We start from the raw sequence: 20956 nt of genomic DNA on the forward strand, positions 1-20956 counted from the left end.
TGGCATACACCTGAATCGTTGCAAGTACTCATTGGGTCTCTGCGGGTGTAGGCGCATTTGCATGCTCATAAGAACTCACGTGAACATGCACGTGCACAGGTCAGGAAGAGAACGACCCATGCTGCCTATTTGGATTTTCAATTTAACCCTCAAATTTGAAAAAAAAATTGAAAAAATTTAAATAACAGACTTAATTGCACTTTAATTCTTTTTTTCAAATTTGAAAAAATTGGTAAAATGAAAAAAGAAGGATAAATTTCACAAAATGCAATTAAAGGTGATAAGAAAGAAGTGTATATTTGTTAAACGAGGAGAAAAGTCAAAATGCAAGAAAGAAATGGAAGAAAAAGAGGCTTTACTCAAATTTCTAAGAGCAGGGTCCAACTGAATTATGGTCATAATTGCCTCATTACTTTTACTTTCAACGTTTTCTTCATTTGACCTGACTTGATAACGTTCGTCATTATGGCACTTCATGAGGACTGCACTAATTCCTCTTATATCAACACACCTTTCTCTCTTCTCCTCCTCACTCTTCTCTTCCACCATGGAAACCACACAAAACTTCGACTGCACTGTCCTCAACAACAACAACAACAATAAATCTTTTTCCTTTTTACCAAGTCAGCCACCATTTCATGTCCCTTCTGCTCCTAAGGAACAACATTCTTCTCAGATGTCCGACTCCGACTCTTGCAGTGAGGACGCTGGTGATGCACCTCATGAGGAAGAAGAACTGAGTTTGGATGAGTTTCTCAATGATGGAAATGCAAAGAAGAAAATTGAGCTCTTGGCTGCAATGGTTGGAGTTAACACTACGGAGCCAGCGATTGTGCTGACTGAAGTAGTCAGAGCTCTCAAACTCTTCAACCATTACTATAAACAATTTTAGTTATTTTCCATCAAGGGCTAATTGATGCGGTTTTCGTTTCTTTTGTTTATATGATAAGATATGCGACTTGTGTATTTTCTGTTATCCTTCTTCCAAATAATAGTTTCAGAATCTTTCTTTGGATCGTTTTTTCTTTTCTTTAACTCTTTTCTTCCCACTTAGAATCCTTCATCCTTGAAGTGGCTTTTAATTTTTTTTATCTATTGGAAGGTTCATATTGATTATGTCAAGATTCTTATCGACAGAAAAGAGAAAAATGAAACTAGAAAAAAACGAAAGGAATTCAGGGACAGAATGTCATGTAACAAAAACGAGAAAACAAGAATAATTGTCTATCACTGACTAAAGATTATACTGATTCAGTGAAACAGATAAAGAAAAGGCTGGTCGACGGAATATTGTGCTAAAGAAAGTTTGCTTGTTCAAAAACGTTTTCAAAATGCAAAGCTAAAAATTGGTTAAAAGGTGGCTTCCCGGCGTTTTCTTTTCTGCATTTTTATCTATGTTTCTATGGTGGCGTGTTCTGGTAATTGGGTTTTGTTGACGGTGGCTGCGGTAGTTTTTGATGGAAAGTTGTCTATAGTTAGCATGAAGGCTAGTTCCTGCGATGAAGCTCTAATGTCATATTTCCAACTCCAGAAAACAAAATAAAGTTATATATATATATATATATATATATATATATATATATATATATATATATATATATATATATATATATAATAATAATAATAGAGTAACACTTAGATTTATTTGACGAAAACTATATTGATAAAATGGTAAACTTTTATATTTTCATAATCTTTCTTCCTTCTATCTATATTATTTGTTACACATTTATATTTATTTTTAAATAAAAGTAGGAATCTATTATTATTATTTTTTTCTATTAGTGTAGAAATGTTATTAGACAATGTTGTTGTAAATGTTACAATATTATTGTGTCCGTTAAATAAGTAAAAAATTAAAGTAGTTCTGTAAGTATTAAACATCATGCTAAGTAAACTTTTAAAACTAAGAAACATTAAATATTATGAATATTTTAAGCTTAGGTATTAAACTCTTGCTTTTGAAGTTAGACAAGAAAATTCTTTTGGACTAAAATATAAACAATATTAACTCATAATTTACTAAATACGAAATTAGTTAAAATAATTTCATTCTTTTAATTTTATTTTAAAATGATTTTATTCTTTTAATTTCATTTTTTTTATGAATTATTGTTTACTAAAATATGAACTAATTTTAGTTATGTAAAAATAAATATTATCAATTGTATTCTTTTCTCTTTTATTGGGATTGGATGATTGAAAAAAAATTATTTTTTAAAATTAAAAATTCAGTATGGTGTTTATGCATATTATTAATTAATATTATTTTAGTAAATATTTGTGAGAATTTAGAAAATTATATTTTAGAATGATAATGTTTTAAAATAATGAGACTTTATTATTTTAATAACAAAACATTTAATTATAAATAAAAATTTCATAAAAAAAGTCTTATTATTCAAAAGTTTTTTTTTCTTTTAAGTTTTCTCATGCTCGTCTTTGAAAATCTGTTTGAAAATCTGTTTGAAGATTTGTTTGGAATAAATTAGTTTTCAGCTCTTGCTTGAATGTATTCTTGTAACGCTTGAACAATATCTTTGTTGGCATGGTCGGATCGTCTTAATGTTGTTTTTAGGCTTTTGTACATGTAAATTAGGAGGAGTTTTTGTGATCTTATAAGCTAGTTGGTTAAGTATGGGAAACTAGTGTTGATTTGTGTTATGTGTTTGAGTGAATTGTGATTGTTTGAAGTTGCTTTGGTGTGTGTATGATGCAAGTTGATATCTCAGCAATTAAACAATTAGTATAAGTTTTATTGTTTGTACTTTGAACCAAGGTACTAAAAGAGGAGTACCAAAGTTATCAATTAAACAGGTCCAATTTCCCTCAATCACAACACAAAATTTCTAGTTTTTTGATACACCACTGAGTGATAACAGACTGACGCTGAGTGTCATTCTCATTGTGGAGGTCTCATAATATTTTAGCTCTAAAATACTGAGCACTAGAAAGTATAGTTGAGTGTCACTTTTTTGGAAAAGATTGACGCTGAGCACCTGGAACTGAGCGCCACTTTTATTTTTCTCTTTATTTGTTTTTGGAGGTTTTGTGGTGGATATTAATTATGCTTATGATGATGATGCATAAGGAATTTCAAGAAGAAATTCTTTTTGTTGTAACTTTAAACGTATGCATTGATGTATGAATTTAGTAAGAAGAAATCCTTATAGAATATGATGGGTTATGTAGTGAGATTTCTATGAGGTCTTAGTCTATAAGCTTGTTTGGCCTAAGACACGAAGGAGATTAACCTTGTGTATGGTTGGGTGATAACCCCTTGGTTATGGTTCTGTAAAACAATAGAGACCACCACAAGTGCATCCTTTTTAGTTCTGATATAAAAAACGTATATTCAAATAATTGAATTTAGTATTATTAGTAATTTTATTTTATTAAATGAGATGTTACAATATTAACATCGTAAATAAATTTAGTTATTAAAAAATTAATTAACTTTTTTATAAAGTTAATGTTATTTTTTTACATATTCAATGTCTTATATTTAGGGAGGGAAAGAATATTACTTTAGAGAAAGAGGGTGATACTTTGGGATCATAATGATTTTGGCTGAATAATAATTTCTCGTTCCTTTTTAGGAAAAATTATTAGGCAATTTTAAGGTACAAGATGACTCAAGTAATTTTTAATATGAAGACTAAGAACTGTCATTTTCATTATCATTCGTAATTTCATTTTTTTCAGGTATGTAAGGAATTAAAAAATTATGATCACACTTAAAACTTTAAAATGTATTTTGGTGTCGATCTTGGCTTGAAAGTCCATCTATTTACCATACGAATACTTTTAACATTTAATATTTTGGGACTAATTATGTTTCCACTTAAACAATCTATGAACACGTTGAGTGGACTATTATTTGATCTTAACAACAAACTTAAGTAAATTGCTATTTTTATTATGTTATTTAAAGATAAATTTTATGATTTTTTGCTATGATTATTATTTTTTTTAAAACTGTTTTCTTTTGTTGCGTTATACAGTTAAACTTGTTTTAATGACATGCATATTATTAATTTATTAAACCATTCTTTCATTAATTGTTCATGATAAAAAAAATGTGAAAATGAGAGTAATTTTATTATGAATTTTTTTACAATAAATAAAAATTATTATTATTTTAGATTTAAAATAATTGAATTTCATGTAATTTTATATGTATTGATGTAAATTTAAAATTTTTATTTTTAATTATGTATATTAGTATAAATGTATTAAAATCATTATTTATTTTTGTTATTTTCTCACAATTATAGTTATTTTATCCCTTTTACTTTATTTATGTAAATTACTGAGTACGATGTTTTGATTCTAGAAAATAAACTAGTAAACAATCTCTACATGGTTACACAAAAATTTAGCAACAATTTTTTTTCTTTTCAAATTTATATAATCATTTTGTTAATAACACACACATATATGTTAACTATTTTATAGTTAAACGAAATAAATAAATAATAAAACAATAAAAATACCACTTTCAAAAGAAGTGGAAAAGTATTCAAAAATTAAATAATATCTAAATACATTTTTAATGTTTATATTGGTATTAAATCATAGAAGTTACTCGCTAAAGATGTATAGTGCAGTTTACTTTGGATACATTATATATACAAGTTGGTTTAAGAACCATAACTGTTAAGGCCCAAAGGAAACATTATATATACTAAAAGTTTTGAATTACATATAAAATGTTTACTCAAATGTAATATTAACTGTTCTACTGTATACTGTGCGAAAGGGTTTTGATGTTTTATTACACTATGTGCATGGATTAAACTATGAATACGATTTTAACAGTACATTTTACACTATCAACAGTTTTCTAATATCACTAGAATAAAGATTACTCTAAAGATTAATGTCACTCTGTCGTGGATTTATCTAACCACGAGACTAATTCTTTTCAGAGAACTTCAACAGCATCGACAATGGTAAAATAAATAACAAGAGATTAAATCGAATAATTTTATAAAATTATCTAATTCAATTGGCAAACACCCGTGTCCAAAATTTATAGAAGAGTGATGATCCATGATACGCCCCTTCTGAAATATCCTGAGTGAACAACGGCAAAGTTTGTCCAACTGCCAAAATCACGAAGGCCAAAGGGCAAAAGAAAATGGAGATAAAAAGACGTGTTTCTAAAGCTTGCTTCATTGTATTTAGAGAAAGACATCTGCCACAGCTTACAGGGGTCGGTGCTATCGTGTCATTGTTACATTATCTACAAAATCTGATTTGAATATGATACATCTGATGCAAACATTTTCCTTCAAAGAATACTCTATTCCAACTCCTTTAGAAAATCAACATTATCTACAAAAACCTGCACATTTAGAAGTCGGAAAACTAGTTAGTCAAAAATGCTGATTAATACGAATGAATAAACAGGAAGAGACTAGATCTCCGAACATAGTGTTGTGTCATGATCAATAGTGCCACATTTTCTATCATTTCTCAGTATTACTACTTTGATACTGTGAATACCATGTTGTATCGTGATGAGATTTCCATTTTAAAGCAAGAAAAGAAGTTTTGGGTATCATATATAAAATCATTAATGAGCGTTTGAGATAATTGCTCATTTTACATGGTACTCGACATGAACCAAATTAGAGTTTTGGATGAAGGTCATGAATGATTTTATATCTAACCCACCTCCTCACACGAGTGCTTTCGGACATCAAAAATGAACTGTGAACCTGCCCACCCTAACTTCAATTGAAATATAGCTTTTATAAAGTACTGGGTAACAAGGATTGAATTTCAAACCACATGGTCATAAAAACTATGATATCGTGTCATGAATTAACTATCCCATCATCAGTTGAGATTGCTGGTAAGGACATGAATATTTTAAATTTAACAGTGTCGAACATTCAAATCTTTTATGATCAAGTAGTTCAAACTTTCATCTCTATTGCCTTTCTTCTAAATGAAGATAAATTTCAACGAACTGTAAAAATGGGCCTATTGTGTGAAGGGTGAGAGTGCATGCTAGTGATATAACTTAATCCTTTTAAGAGAGTTTGCCTTTGATAAGATACAATACTTGTCTTTCATACATAAGCTTATTTATCCAAGCTGTTGCGTGCGAGGACATATTAGACATAAAACCATTCATGAGTTTTCATTTTCTAGCTTAAGTCTTGGGGAGACATTAAATAACAAAAGATCAATTACACGTACCGACTTCCAACCATCAGGATCCAAGCATGCAGTAATTTTGGTGTTGATACCAGGTAATGGTCCAGGTTCACGAGTAACCTTCCCTCCAGCTAGTTTAATTGCTTCTGCAGTTTTGTACACATCATCGGTGCCTACTGCAATCTGCAAAATGGGTATAAAAAGTTACGGATTTGATAGAATGTGAGAAAAAGTTTATAGAGAAAACAAAGTAGTATGTCACTTTTAGATAGTAACATGTTATCATTTCTCAAAAGTTGAATACAACAGATGGAGCTTATCTATCGAATCTGAATACTACACAAGTTGTTGTTCAACTGATTCTTGAATCCTGACTACCTTACACATTATAACAGAATCAGATTAGTGTGCAGCTACGCTGACTAACTAGAATATTCCAGAATCTAGAGACTCGAGAGTATTCAAAATGAACTTGAACCTAGAGGTATACATTGACAGGGGAGAGAAGGAAAGTAAGAAAATTAACAAAAGAACTGTCTTTAGGTAGATATGGAATAAGCCACTAAGAATCTACAATTGGTCAAGTACAGAGAGCTTGCGTAGTTTGTATGAGGTCATACGTATTGTGTTGAAAAACTAAAGGTATGAAGTTAACTATGGAGACGAAAACACAAGGTAACAATCATTTCAATTTGGAAAAAAAAAACGGCCATTTCTGTTACACTCTGTTTGCTTAAACTTATTTACTGTTAACGAGGATAGAGAAGAGATGATATGCGGTTATGTTGCACTTTTAGAACAGCGATTGTGCAGTGGTTGCGCTGATACTCATGCGTGCCCCACAGGTTTCAATTTCTACTTTATAATGGTGAGAGATGAGAATAAAGTTACATTGACTTGTGGCTTGTAAGCTTCATATGGCATAATCAGTTAGGTTGCACCCATAATCAATTGATTTTTATTTTTCTAAAAAATAATACTAAAAGTAATAAATAATGATATAATGAACTTGAGGGGTTAATACGATTGAGTTTTCTTTGTAAAAAGCTGAATCATTCATGTTTTCATTGTGGTAAATAGTGTGAATTAAATGTAGCACTAGTGGAAATTAATTACTAGTGGACATTAAAAGTTAAGGAATGGGAGATAGGGTCCGTTTGAAAGAACTTTATGGAGTTTTTGGTTAGAAGAACCAAAACTTGACGTTTTCTTATCAATCCTATGACTTATGACTCCCCTTCTCATCATTCTTAAATGTGACATCAATATCCTTCTTCAAATTTGAATATCATAACGGTCCACTTGTTTTTTCGTCAACTTTTCACCCATTTTCACTCTTAACTCATCCCCACAACCTCACTTTCCACTCTAATTCTCTTCCCGTCTTTCAGTTTTATTTTCTCCCTTACTTTCATACTATCCAAACAAAGCGTTAATAAAGAGACTAAAAGCTGATATATTCATTGTAGCAATGAAACCCCTCCACAGATTCCATAAAAAGAATTTGGCGAGGGAGAAAATTCTGCTTACCTGAGCATAAGCATTTCCTTTATCGTATTCAGTGACCCCATAATTGTAAGTCAACTCCAGAACAGTGCTTTTATCTTCTGGACCATAACCCAGCATTGCTATGGTATACTGCCAAAAGAAGGCCATCAAATAAACACAAGGTGAAATGAAGGGCATGCCCGAAGTATCAAATAAGGTGTCGTGAAAAAAATTTGAGGCCGATAAATCAAGCAAGATGAAAACCTAAAAGTTATAAAGGTAACCATCATAAAAGTATTTCCAAAACAAGCATAAAAATCTTAAAAAAATTATGAGAAAGTTGCATTTGCAGAAGATATCCACAGAATTATCCGTGGGTAAGCAAATTAAAAGGACTTTGACAGGGATACATTTTCATAATTATATAGCACAGCACAAAATTCTCTTTGTAAAACGCTTATTCTATTAGTTACTTGGTAAACTTATGCCTGGATTTGTAGACAATCCTGAACTGAAAGAAAATTTTGCAGATCAAGTATACTTACAAAAAATTCACACACTCGTAAACCTGAATTTAAACCATCTTAACCTTAAATAAAAGCTATATAATTTTCATATATTTCACAGAAGAAAACATAAAGGGGAAGTCATCATACCTTGTATTCTGGATTGTCTCGAGTACGAAGCAACTCCATACCAAATGCCTAAATGTTAAAAATCACATAAATGTCTTAATGTTATGAAAAGGAAATAAGAAAACTTTAAAGTCTGATCCAGGATAAATAGAACTGACCCTGACCTTCTCATAAAATTCTATGGAACGATTAAGATCACCCACTCGGAGCATTACTTGGCACAAGGGTTCAGGAGTTGGACCTCTTTCTATAAGTTCAAATTTATAACCATCAGGGTCTTCAACAAATGCAATTACTGAACGGCCTCCCTTTACAGGCCCAGGCTCTCTTGTTATTTTACCACCCTTAGCTCTTATTAGCTCCACTGCTTTTACAACCTAATAAACAATCATACAAAGAAATTCTAGCATATATGTTAGTCAAAAGGCCAATAGAGATAAAATCCTACGAACTCAACAGGAAAGAGCACCGTATGAGCACTACAAAGGTGTTAAAAAGGACAGCAGAGGATGCTAAAGCTTGGAAAACTTACATCATCAACGGCAATACCAAAATGGCCAAATCCAGTTCCAATATCATACTTGTCAACTCCATAATCTGAAATGTTAAAACCAAAATTAATCGAAAGCTCTCTTTGCATAAGCAGACATAGCTGACTCCTTCAAAGAGCCAGTGTCCTATAATTATTACTAAAAGTCATTGAGTAGACTAAATTTTGCACATTTCAAGAGGAATGCCATTATAAACAGTCAGACACTTACTATATGTCAGTTCAATAACAAAGTGTGAGTCTTCAGGCCCATATCCAAGAAAGGCATTAGTATATCTCTCCTCCGGTATGTCCCTCTTTCTGAGGAGCTTCATTCCCAGACACTCCGTATAAAACCTAAAACCACCAAGAGTAAACGCTCATCCATAAAGTTTAATACATCAAAGATAAGCAGCTTTCATTTAATTAAGCAGAAGTTGTCTCATTTAGCTTCTCCTAAACTTACCTGAACTCATGTCTATGCTAATTTTAACTTAAGAAAGAGACTTGATTCATTTTTATCTTTCTTTTCTCCCATAATTGTATAAGCGCTTATTGAAAAGTTTTATCCAAACAAGACCAAATTGAGATATAAGACAGTGCATACTTTATAGTCCTGTCCAAGTCCCCAACTCGATACACAACGTGAAGCATTCTTCTCTTGTCCTGCTTGACCCACTCAAGCACATTTTCTGGTGAAGCAGCCGCTACAGATTGTGACACGTCCCCTGATGCCATGACTCTCACGGGATAACCATCTTGTCTGAACAATCTGGAAGCTTTCAGACCAAAATTATGGTACCGAGACACTGCACCCAAATCCAAAATTCAATTTCAAATTTTTCATCAGCCCAACTGCCAATTTTGCAGCACCAATATATATTGGTAATTGGGATAAAAAAAACAGAAATAGTGATAAATTGAAGAAAAAAAGAAGAATATGAACTTACGAGAGAAGGAGAGACGGGGAGAAGGATTGAAGAGAGGAAGTGAGGAAGGTGGAGAGAAGGTAAGGGAGAAGAGAGTGGGTCGAACCGAAGAAGCCATGGGAACCACTCTCACCATTGGGGTGAGGAAATTGGTGTTTGTTCTGCTTGTGTTGTGTGTGGTGTGGATGGATGAGGCAGAAGAGAAGAGAAGTGAAGCGGAGAATAATAGGTAATAGGTATTGTATTGTTTGGGTAACTTAGCTTCTCAAATTTTGCATCCTTTCCTCCATTTACTTTACTTTATATTATTCTGTTTCTCTGGAATTATTGATACTTGATTCCACATTTACGGTTCTTCTTCAATTCCTTTTCCCTATCATTTGGGAGTTCGATGGAACGTTTCAAACAGAAAATAACTAGTCTTTTGCACTTAGCATGCCAAATTTTTAGTTTTAATTCGCTCAATAATGAATTCTGTTGTAGGAATTAAAATTTTTCCATTATGTTTTTTAATTGATTACGTTGTCATTCTCATTTATATTATATATTCATTAAATTTAAAAAACATTACACCGAAAGATCATGCTTAAAAATTATAAATATGATATATAAATTTTACAGTATAAAATTCATAATAATTAAACATTTTAAATATAAAATATCATAATAAATCAACATTTAAATTATGTTTGACTAAAAAAATTTGCCCAAAATTATAGTAGCCTGTTTTCTAGAATTATGACAGATTAAAATTTACAAAATATCACTTCTAGCCTTTAATTTATAAACTTAAATTAAGTTTAACCTTTTTTAATATCTTTTTTCCAAAATTAAAGGTTTAAGTTAGATTTGATAAACTAGAAGAAATTATCTTTATAATTTGGATAATGATTATTGATAACATTTTTTCAAAATATTTTAACATCATTATATATCACTCTATAATTAATCCAAAATTACTCCAACAATTAATAATAATAATTATAAATATAAATATAGACCAATATTAAAATATTGTCAAAAAATTATTTTCTTACTTATCATTATTCTTATAATTTTTTACCCACAGCTTTAATCATCGTCCATATGTACATGAGCTCAATACGAATACCCAATAAGCTGACAGAGATCTCTCATCCTATCTGCACCGTACAAAACAAATTCATTTATACTTTTCAAAACTAACCCAAATTGCCAATAAGGAAAATGAAAAAAAAAAAGTGAGAAAACAAAAAAGAAATTAAAGGAAATAAATATATTTATTAAGTTGAATATTTGTTTCTATGGATTAAAATGACTGTTATTTTTCATTTTAGTTATTATTTTATACATGATGAGATGATATTACGTTTATTTGACTTTATTTTATTCTAATTCTATATATAAATATCTTTGAATATATATCAGTCTTTTAAATTCCTTATATCTACAAGTATTTTTATTTAAAAATTGTAATCTCAGTTTCATGTTGTTCTAAATTTATTATATTCAGTTTCAGTGTGATTTAAGTGTTCTAAAGAGAGTTGAATTATAAATATTTATAAATAATCAATTTTGTTATATTTTTTGAAATAAACAAAAAGATATAGTGATATTGTTTTCTATTTTATCTTACCAATTATTACAAAAATATATAATTTTTTCAGTTAGTTATTTTTAGAATTATTCCTGAAAAATATGTTATCTGCGATAGTAAAAATGATTGAGAAAAACAACGTGTTAAGTATTATCGATGATTTTTTTTTGGCTAAAATCGTCACAATTTCTCGAGTTATGCTAAAATCGCCCCAATTTCCCAAAATTCCTCTAATACAAAATTCATTTTATATATTAATCCATCCATTTTTTTATATATTTTCTAACAATGATCTATATAATTGAGAAAACATAACATTTACATTTCAATAGTATATAATTTCTATTCACAACAAATATTCCTTTTTCTAAACATTACCTGAAACAATTCTTTAAACCCATAATCATGTACCAATTTAATTGTTACTATTATTATACATTTTAATATTAAAAAATTTACATAAAAATATATTTAAATATATATTATCATATAATAGTATAATTACTTAATTATTTCTTAAATTATTAAACTTCTTAAAATCACATCTATTTATTATATATAATTATAAAAAAATTTATATATAATTAAAACTTATTTATTTAAATATATAATAATTATATTATTCAGTTAAAAAAACAAAAAAAGACAATTAATTTACTATATATAATCTAAAAAATGTAAAAAGAATCACGATCTAACATAAGATATGACTGTTCACTAATTATATAAACAGCATTATAAAAGATACGAATAAAATTGACGAAAATTAAAATATTATTAAAAAAATATTATAATTAAATTGATAAATTGAATAAAAATATAAACTAAACTAGTGTTTTAGTTTTTATAAATTAAGAATATGAATGATATTCAATTTTTTAAACTTGACCTAAAGACTAAAAATAAATACATACATGTTTTTCTCATCTTTATATTAGTTTTTCAACTAGTAAAAGACCATTAATTTATTATAAATCATGTAAAAAGTGTAAGGACCATTAAATTCAGCAGTGAGTGGAAGCCCGGTGTAGATGTAGGTGTAAGGATTCAGAAATTTAGAAAGTGGAAGCCAGGTGTGTCTAGCTGAGTGGCTGATCGGTTTTGACGGAAGTATACAAGGAAACTTTTCAAAATTTCGTGTCACTCTACTCTGCAGAGTTCATATTTTCGTGTTACTCTTTCTACAATTTTCTTCCTTCTTTCTACAAATTCTCACTTTCTTCTTATTTCGATCATCAATCAGGCTACGCCTGAGTCTTCCTGGTGTCAAGGGCTTCACTTTGCACCCATCAAGTTGTTGTTTTGAGCTGGTAAGTTCATCCTCTTCTTAAAATGTTTGTTTTCCGGCACATGCAAACCAAGTTTCTGGTTGCATGAGTTTATTACCTCTCTCTATTAAATTCTGATCACATTTCTCGTCTTGTGGTTGGTCTATTTTCACAAATCAGTGAACTTTAAGGTTTTAAGACTTTTGTTGGTGAGCAAGTTTCTGTACTAAAAGTTCTTTGTCCAGTTAAGAGATAAGGGAAGCTAGTAATTTAATTATGTTTTATGTGGTTGTGTTTGGAATCTCTATTTGAACGTTTGCATGTATGAACAATTGTATGTTTGATTGAATTGTATGCAATATTCTGTATTTGGACGAAATCTATGAAGTAGTTGAGAAGTGCTGCAAGTTTTGTAAAAAAATCGAATGATCGGTATAGAACGCTCGGTCTGGTCATGTAATTGGGCTTAGCGGTATTAGGTTCCGTAGTGATAATCTGGTTAAGTGTTGTTCGGTTTAATATATTGACGCTCAGTTTTAAAAGTATTCATTTTTTATCTCGACAGTCTTAGGATGGGTATTATCGTTTGTTATTAGTCATAATAGGTTTAACGTTCGTTATTAAAAGTACTCGGTTTGTATTGGTGCTCGGTCTTAACTGAGTTCTACTTTTGTGGATCCTTAGTTAATGATCGATCGATCTTGTATTGATATTCAGGTGAATATAGCAGTCGGTCTAGACATAACATTTGAGTGTAAACAGCGTTCGGTCTATCATAGATTTTAATTGTTATTGACCGCTCAGTCATGTACTGTTTTGGTAGTGCTCGGTTCGTTACTAGCACTCGGTCTCATAAGTAATACTCATTCTTGTTCTTGTATCTTATTTCAATAGTGTTGGGTTTGAGCCAATAGTGTTCGGCCTAAGTCAATGGTGTTCGGTCTAAGATAATAGTGTTCGTTCTAAATATCAAGTGTTCGGTTTTAGCTTTAGAATTCGGTTGTTCTGACATTCAACTTCAAAGACGTTCGGCTCATGCTTGAGTTTTACTCTTTACACGACCGTTCGGTCATGCTCACATATGAGGAGTGTTCTCCCGTTCGGTCTTGTTCATAGGTTATGTTTATCTTTTTCGTCCAGTCTTGTTCATAAGTTATGCTATTATCGTTGTTTGACTTTGATGGGTTGAGATAGTTGTATTGATTTACTGAGTATGGGAAATTGTATTGATATTTCAACAAGACATATGTTTCAAGTAATGTGGAAGAGAATTCCAAGGAGTAATGTCTCAGTGAAAAGTGTATTGAAGTGGTAAATGTCTCAGTGAAAAGTGTATCAAAGTGGTTTTATAGTATGAATATGGATAGTGAAATTCACGGAGTTCAGCCTGATATTCTGATGATTATCAATTCTTAAGTAGAGATGTGTTAGGCATTGTGTGAGAATGGCAGGAGATCTTAGCCCATAGGTTCTTGGGTGAGTTATAACGGACTAACCTCGAGTGGTAGCTGATGGTTTACCAGTTACTACACCACCCGAGTGCATGAACGACCTCAAGCTACATATTTATACAATCCGGATGGTCAAGTCAGGTGTTTGGTTGCATAAAGTATGATTTTCAGTTGTATATGTTTATCGGTGATTGTTGTTGTATGTTGTAGTGTTTTGTTCTGCATTAGTTATAATTGTACGAAATGTATGTATGTTTGCACAATTAAATTAAATTAGCTTACCCTTATTTTCTATTTTGTCCATATTCCTGTTCTGTTTTTCTCTTGCAATGATCACCTTTTTGGGTGTGAGCAGATGATGTGGAGTGTTCCCTGGAGCAGGAGTTGGAAGGCGAGAATCCTGCAATTTAAAATATGATCGTTCGGTCATATTACTGTTTTTAGTTTTTTGGTTGAACCGTTCGGTTAAATTTGTAATGTTGAATTACCAATCGGTAAAGCTTTAAATTTTATAGTTATTTTAGGATAACTGTAATGCTATTATAACATCTTTAATTGTCTTACAATATTATTATATGATAACTCCTTTATATAGTTTATGCTATATATTTTTTGGGACGTTGGATCTAAAAAGTGTATATAGAAATCTTTTTGTCCTTAACTTCTTAACTTACTTTTCTAATACACATATTTTGATTATTTTTATTTTTTCTATTATTATTTAATATTTATTTGATATTTTTATTTCATATTTATAATAATTATACCTTTTTTATATTTGAAATAATGTTATGTTTTCTCTTTCTGTATTTCTTTATTAAAAAATTATTTAATTAATATTTAAAATAATAATAAAAAGGACACAAAAACATTTAAGCAAATATAAAATTTCCAATGAAGATAAGATGCAATCAACTATGGAAATAGGATAAAGATGAATTTGTACTTAGAAAATGGAGATGAAATACTTTAACTTGCTCCTTTTCTACTTCTATCCTTCAGTGATGATAATTTTAGAAAATAATAATTTTCTTGAGACATTACATTTTTTTTTCTTATATATGTGTACGCAAAAGAGAGGATTAAATAGAAAGTTATATTTTTTTCTCACTTTCTTTATTATCTAATAAGATGTTCTTTTATGGGCCTTTGCACCTATTACTTTTCCTTCTAAAATTCTCCGAAGTAATTAATTCTAAAGAATAAACCATTAGTTTCAGGAAAACATGATGTTGTCAATTAACCTTTGGAAGACGAAAAGTAGAACTTCAATTGTATTTTACTTTCTAAGCGAGTTTTAAACTACTTTAATTTTTCTTTTCTATAAAAAGTTGTTTTATTTTTAGTATTACGTGTTACTCTTTCATTATTTATTGGTTGAATAACTAGTAAAATAAATTAAGTATCTTAAGATGAATACCAAAAGAATAGTGAATTTTAAATTTGAAAGGATAAAGATAAAAAAAATAAAAAGGTATTGTATATAAATTGAAATAATGTAACACACCACGTACTATTAACTAATACAATACAAATAATGTATTAAATTACAAACAAATAACATAACAATTTGCACGGTTAATGTAAAGTATGATAAATTATTTTTATTTTGTATAAATTTTAAAATATTTGGTCATATGATCTATTTAATTGTGGAGATAAAATAGTTGATGCAAAATTATAATATTATCGTTCTAAAGTAATTAATGCATAAATAAGACTAAATGTTATTTTGCTCAAGTGACATAGTTTGTAATAGAGTATGTGGATTAGTTTTTATGGTACAGTCTCTTATGATACATCTTATTGTTTAGTGACACTTGAGTCGGTGATGATTAATCATGATAATAATTATATTGTGAATGAATAAAAATCTTGATGGTGGTATGTTAGTGAAATTTGATTTTTGGATTGATATGTTTTCTTTGGAAGATATCACTTTCTTATCAATAATTTATAGAGTACACAACAATTATATTTAACTCATAATAGTTTTGTGGTAATTTCTAATCCTTTTATGTCTAAGGAGACTTGTTTTGCAAAGAAATTGGAAATAATTTCTGAATGAACGAAGATGTTTGATGAGAAGAAAGATTCTAATATTCAGATGGCAATAAACTTGTTCAAATTACAAATAATTTTGATAGGTTAAAAAGTTAATACTAAATCTTTTAAAACAAAAACTATTAAAAATTTAATTTTTTTGAAATATGAGATAATTGACCTATGACAAAATTTTTTGAAATATGAAATTTAAAATATAAATGATTTTCATGAAAAGATAATGGATTTTCTTTTTATAATAGGTTACTTTTTCATCTATAGCTATAATTTTATTACGAGTTTGACACAATCTCTCCATATTTTTCTTTTTATTTTTTAATAAAATTTTCATGTAACGATAATTATGTTTAGCATAAACTTATTTGTAAATAAATTGCTAAGTTCGTCTTAAACTATCCTAATTTTCATACACACTTGATTTTTTTTTTTCCCAATTTACAACAATTTACTTGTATATCTAACTCAAATTTAATAAACTATTAAAAATATAAATGATTTAACATATATTTATGACGTGATTTACTTAATTGTTATAAATCCAAAATGTTATATATTTGAAGATATTTATTATAATTTAAATTATATATAACATACATTAATACATTTATTTATTATGAAATTTATAATGTAGAAAGAAATTAAATATATCAATTGATTTAAATCATTTTATGTATCATTATTTAAAATGCATATACAAAAGCAGAGATAAAAGGTATCTAATTATTAGATAACAGTTGACTATTTTAACATAAAATAAAATAAAAATGCATTGACAGAGCAGCCACCATATTAGACAAACGATGATGCATTTTTGATTGGTAAGTTGGAAAAAATTAAATATTCACATATTTAATACGACTGGGATAAGATAAGATTGACTATTATGTTTGATAATTCCACACTCGACTCTGACTCTAATAATCTCTGTCTTAATCTATATTTCCGCTGTATATATTTTAACGTTAATAATTTAAACTTAATTAATTCCTTAATATATTTGATCGTGAAAGGGAAAAAATAGGTATTCTATTCTGGCTCCATTAAATTAAGGTGGTGTTTCCTTTACGCAGTTGCGCGTTAATGGTGATTACGAAATTTGAGGATCCGATGGGATGTGGTTAAGTTGATACAGTCGCTCCGTTTCCATCGCATGCATGCTGTCATTTGAGGTTATCCGCTGGAGATAGACAATGTTGAAAAAAAAAATGCTTTTTGCATATGAAATTTTAATTACTTTTTCCAAAAATACATTTTATTGTTTATTACATATATTTTTTATTACTTTAGAAATAAAAACATTAATCATTTTATTAATTTGCTTAAAGTAAAAGAGACAAAGAAATATTGTAAAAGCACTGGGGTAGTGAGAAAAGAAGGAATATTAATTTAGTAGATGTTGTGTATTTTAATTTTAAGAAATAAAAGAAAAAAGAGGTACCTTTCATGAGTTGGGTTGGGGCGTTGACTCGGACACGAACACCCTTATAAGAAGCCTAAGAAGCGGAAATGTGTGTGGGTGTGTGTTTGTTGTATAGGGTGGACCTCTGTTCTCAAACACTGACACAAAAATTCAAAAGATAGAGTAATGGCAGGTGGAGGAGTAGAAAGTGGAGCACCAGGGAAAAGGGCTCACCTTTACGAGCACAGATTCACTCACTATTTCGCCTTTACATGTATCGTTGGGGCCCTTGGCGGTTCTCTCTTTGGCTATGATCTTGGTGTTTCTGGTTTGTCTTTCTCGGTCTCAGTTCATGTTTCTGTCATTACTTTCACATGCTCTGTTCTGCCAAATTATGTTATTTTTTCCTTTTATTTCTTTCATCGTTTTACACGCCTCTTCATTGCACTGAAAAAAATTTACAACAAAAATCTAATTACTTGACGACGATGATGCATTGGTACTCCAAATATACAATCGTGCAGAACTTCATGTAACGATCGGGAAAAAAAGGGGGGTTTTGATTTGATTTTGGTTTATCGCTGAAACATACCCGTAGTGTGTCTTGATTCTGACTCCAGAATTTTGCCGGGATAGCGGCTGGAATTTCGTATTTTAGTGAATTAATGACACCCTGCAATTATTCAGGGTATGGAACAAACACTGTTTTTGCATTGGTTCTTTTGCTTTATTATTCTTGGATTTCAAGCAGTATGATTTGTTATATCGTTGGCTGTTAATTATTAATTAATTTTTCTGTATGTTAATTCAGATTTTGACATTTTACTTTTTAGAATTAACTTTTGATGCCTTCAATGAACTAGGGGCGTTTCAGAAAATTAAACTGAAAAGACTGGTGTAAAAATGGTTTGGTGCAATGTTATAAAACTGAATCATCAATTGCCATCTTTACAATGTTTGATTAAACAAATTATCTACTTCTGTTGCGTACTAGTAAGGGATTAAAAGTTTGGGGGGAAGTTGCATAAGTTGATTCTGCGGTTAATTTTAAAAAAAATTAAATGTATTTTAATTGCCGCAAGCACGGAAGTTGCACATGTCTGAAAGCTTACGTTGAACTATGATTCGTCCGCTTATAAAATTGGTGCAGCTGTTCAGATCTATATGTCTTATTCAATGAAGATAAGTTTTTGAGAAGAGTGTTTAAAACATCAGAACTAAAGAACCAAGTCGTATAATTTTGAAAACAAATTCGAAATTCATTGAAACTCGAGTCAACACAACAATACAAATAAAAAATCACATTACAGAAAAAAAGATTAACAGCAACGAACAAGACGACAACATCTGCCGAACTTTTATGAAATTAATTTTGATACTAAACTCAAGGACCCATAATCAAATTTGATTTCTAATTTTATTGCAGAAAATAAAATTTTATACCAGCTCTGTGTGCATAAAAAGTTGTGAATTTTTAATTCAATTTTCGGTTGAAGTGGTTTTACCATTGAAGTTTCGTATTAAAAGAAATCAGTGATTGATTTCCCCTCTCTGGTTTCTTTTATTACCTCAAAGAAAGTTCAGAATGAGAAATTTACTTGTGATGGTGTGGTGTCAGGTGGGGTGACTTCAATGGATGATTTCCTGAAGGAGTTCTTCCCAAAAGTGTACAGAAGGAAGAACTCGCATCTGAATGAGACCGACTACTGCAAATATGACGACCAAGTCCTAACACTGTTCACATCGTCCCTTTATATCTCAGCACTGGTCATGACATTCTTTGCCTCCTACTTGACTAGAATCAAGGGAAGAAAAGCCAGCATCATAGTGGGAGCCCTTAGCTTTCTGGTCGGCGCAATCCTCAATGCAGCAGCTAAGAACATTGCAATGCTGATCATTGGCAGGGTCTTTCTCGGTGGAGGCATTGGCTTTGGTAACCAAGTAAGTCAAATACTCCAAAACTAATCCTCACCGTATCAAAATCATTTTAATCATGGAACTTCCTTCACACGTAGCATGTTTAATCAGATGTTTGTGATTGTAGTTTCAACGTTGCTTCTTGTTTCTGACTGGATTTCTAACATGCATACGTTACTTATAAAGAAATATTATTCTCAATGGTGCATTCAATTGTGTAGGCTGTTCCATTGTATCTTTCGGAAATGGCTCCGGCAAAGAACCGAGGAGCGGTGAACCAACTGTTTCAGTTCACAACTTGTGCTGGAATCTTAGTTGCAAACCTAGTGAATTACTTCACGAACAAAATCCATCCCCACGGATGGAGGATATCACTGGGTTTGGCAGGTGTTCCGGCAGTTCTTATGCTTATTGGAGGTCTTCTGTGTGCTGAGACACCTAACAGCCTTGTGGAGCAAGGAAGGTTGGACGAAGCAAGAAAAGTATTGGAGAAAGTTAGAGGTACAAAGAATGTTGATGCTGAATTTGAAGATCTTAAGGAAGCAAGTGAAGAAGCAAGAGCTGTGACGAGCCCATTTAGGACACTCCTGAAGAGGAAGTACAGGCCGCAACTGATCATAGGTGCCTTGGGGATTCCAGCATTCCAGCAGCTAACTGGCAATAACTCCATCCTCTTCTATGCCCCTGTCATTTTCCAGAGTTTGGGGTTCGGTGCTAATGCTGCTCTCTTTTCATCCTTTATCACCAATGGCGCTCTTCTAGTTGCCACCGTCATCTCAATGTTTTTGGTTGACAAGTTTGGTAGAAGAAAATTCTTTCTGGAAGCTGGATTTGAAATGATAATCTGCATGGTAACTACTTGTTCTAGCTCTTATTGTCCTTTAGTTTTATCAAACTAATGCAACGCTTTTAATGGAATTGCTAATTGGACCTTTTGATTGCTTTGCAGATTATTACGGCTGTGGTTTTGGCTGTGGAGTTTGGACATGGCAAAGAACTCGGGAAAGGAATCAGTGCCTTTCTGGTTATTGTGATATTCTTGTTCGTATTGGCATATGGGAGATCTTGGGGTCCCCTTGGGTGGTTGGTTCCGAGTGAGCTATTCCCATTAGAGATAAGGTCAGCTGCACAGAGTATGGTGGTGTGTGTCAACATGATCTTCACTGCACTTGTTGCTCAGTTGTTCCTCATGTCACTTTGCCACCTCAAATACGGAATCTTCTTGCTCTTCGGTGGCTTAATTGTCATCATGAGTTGCTTCGTTTACTTCCTTTTGCCGGAAACAAAGAAAGTCCCAATTGAGGAAATTTATCTTCTTTTCGAAAACCATTGGTTCTGGAAGAACATCGTATCAGACCAAGACCGAAGGACATCAAACGGGAAACCAGTAGCTATAGTGTAAAATTGTCAACAAAATAGATTGAACAAGTATACATTTATTTTCCTTTAGCTATTTGTTTCTTACTTTCGATGTCATAAAGTTAAGCGTATTATGATATTTCTTTTAAATATAATTTGTTGCTTTAATA

General features: G+C 30.7%; 2 protein-coding genes across 3 annotated transcripts; one reads left to right on the forward strand and one right to left on the reverse strand.

Moving 5' to 3' along the window:
* Positions 1-4975: 4975 nt before the first annotated feature.
* Positions 4976-10026, reverse strand: LOC124843046 (putative lactoylglutathione lyase, chloroplastic). Of its 2 annotated transcripts, none has more exons than XM_088103105.1 (9): positions 9774-10026; positions 9431-9632; positions 9056-9180; positions 8827-8891; positions 8453-8671; positions 8316-8363; positions 7702-7809; positions 6214-6354; positions 4976-5350 (listed from the first exon to the last, which is right to left on the reverse strand). In XM_088103105.1, exons 1-9 carry the CDS (start codon positions 9886-9888, stop codon positions 5309-5311), a joined length of 1065 nt encoding a protein of 354 aa, XP_087959231.1. In that variant the 5' UTR covers positions 9889-10026; the 3' UTR covers positions 4976-5308. The 2 variants fall into 2 exon arrangements, with proteins under 2 accessions (XP_087959231.1, XP_047175625.1); XM_047319669.2 differs by having other exon boundaries at positions 8459-8671; positions 9774-10025.
* A 7255-nt stretch (positions 10027-17281) lies between these two features.
* Positions 17282-20956, forward strand: LOC124843056 (sugar transport protein 14-like). Its single transcript, XM_047319685.2, has 4 exons — positions 17282-17838; positions 19129-19451; positions 19649-20278; positions 20377-20956. The coding sequence occupies exons 1-4, from the start codon at positions 17697-17699 to the stop codon at positions 20827-20829; spliced, it is 1548 nt and encodes a 515-aa protein (XP_047175641.1). The 5' UTR covers positions 17282-17696; the 3' UTR covers positions 20830-20956.

The sequence above is a fragment of the Vigna umbellata genome, chromosome 1 (genome assembly GCF_029865625.1).
Source record: "Vigna umbellata cultivar VRB3 chromosome 1, Vumbellata_1.0, whole genome shotgun sequence".
Taxonomy (NCBI): Eukaryota; Viridiplantae; Streptophyta; class Magnoliopsida; order Fabales; family Fabaceae; genus Vigna; species Vigna umbellata.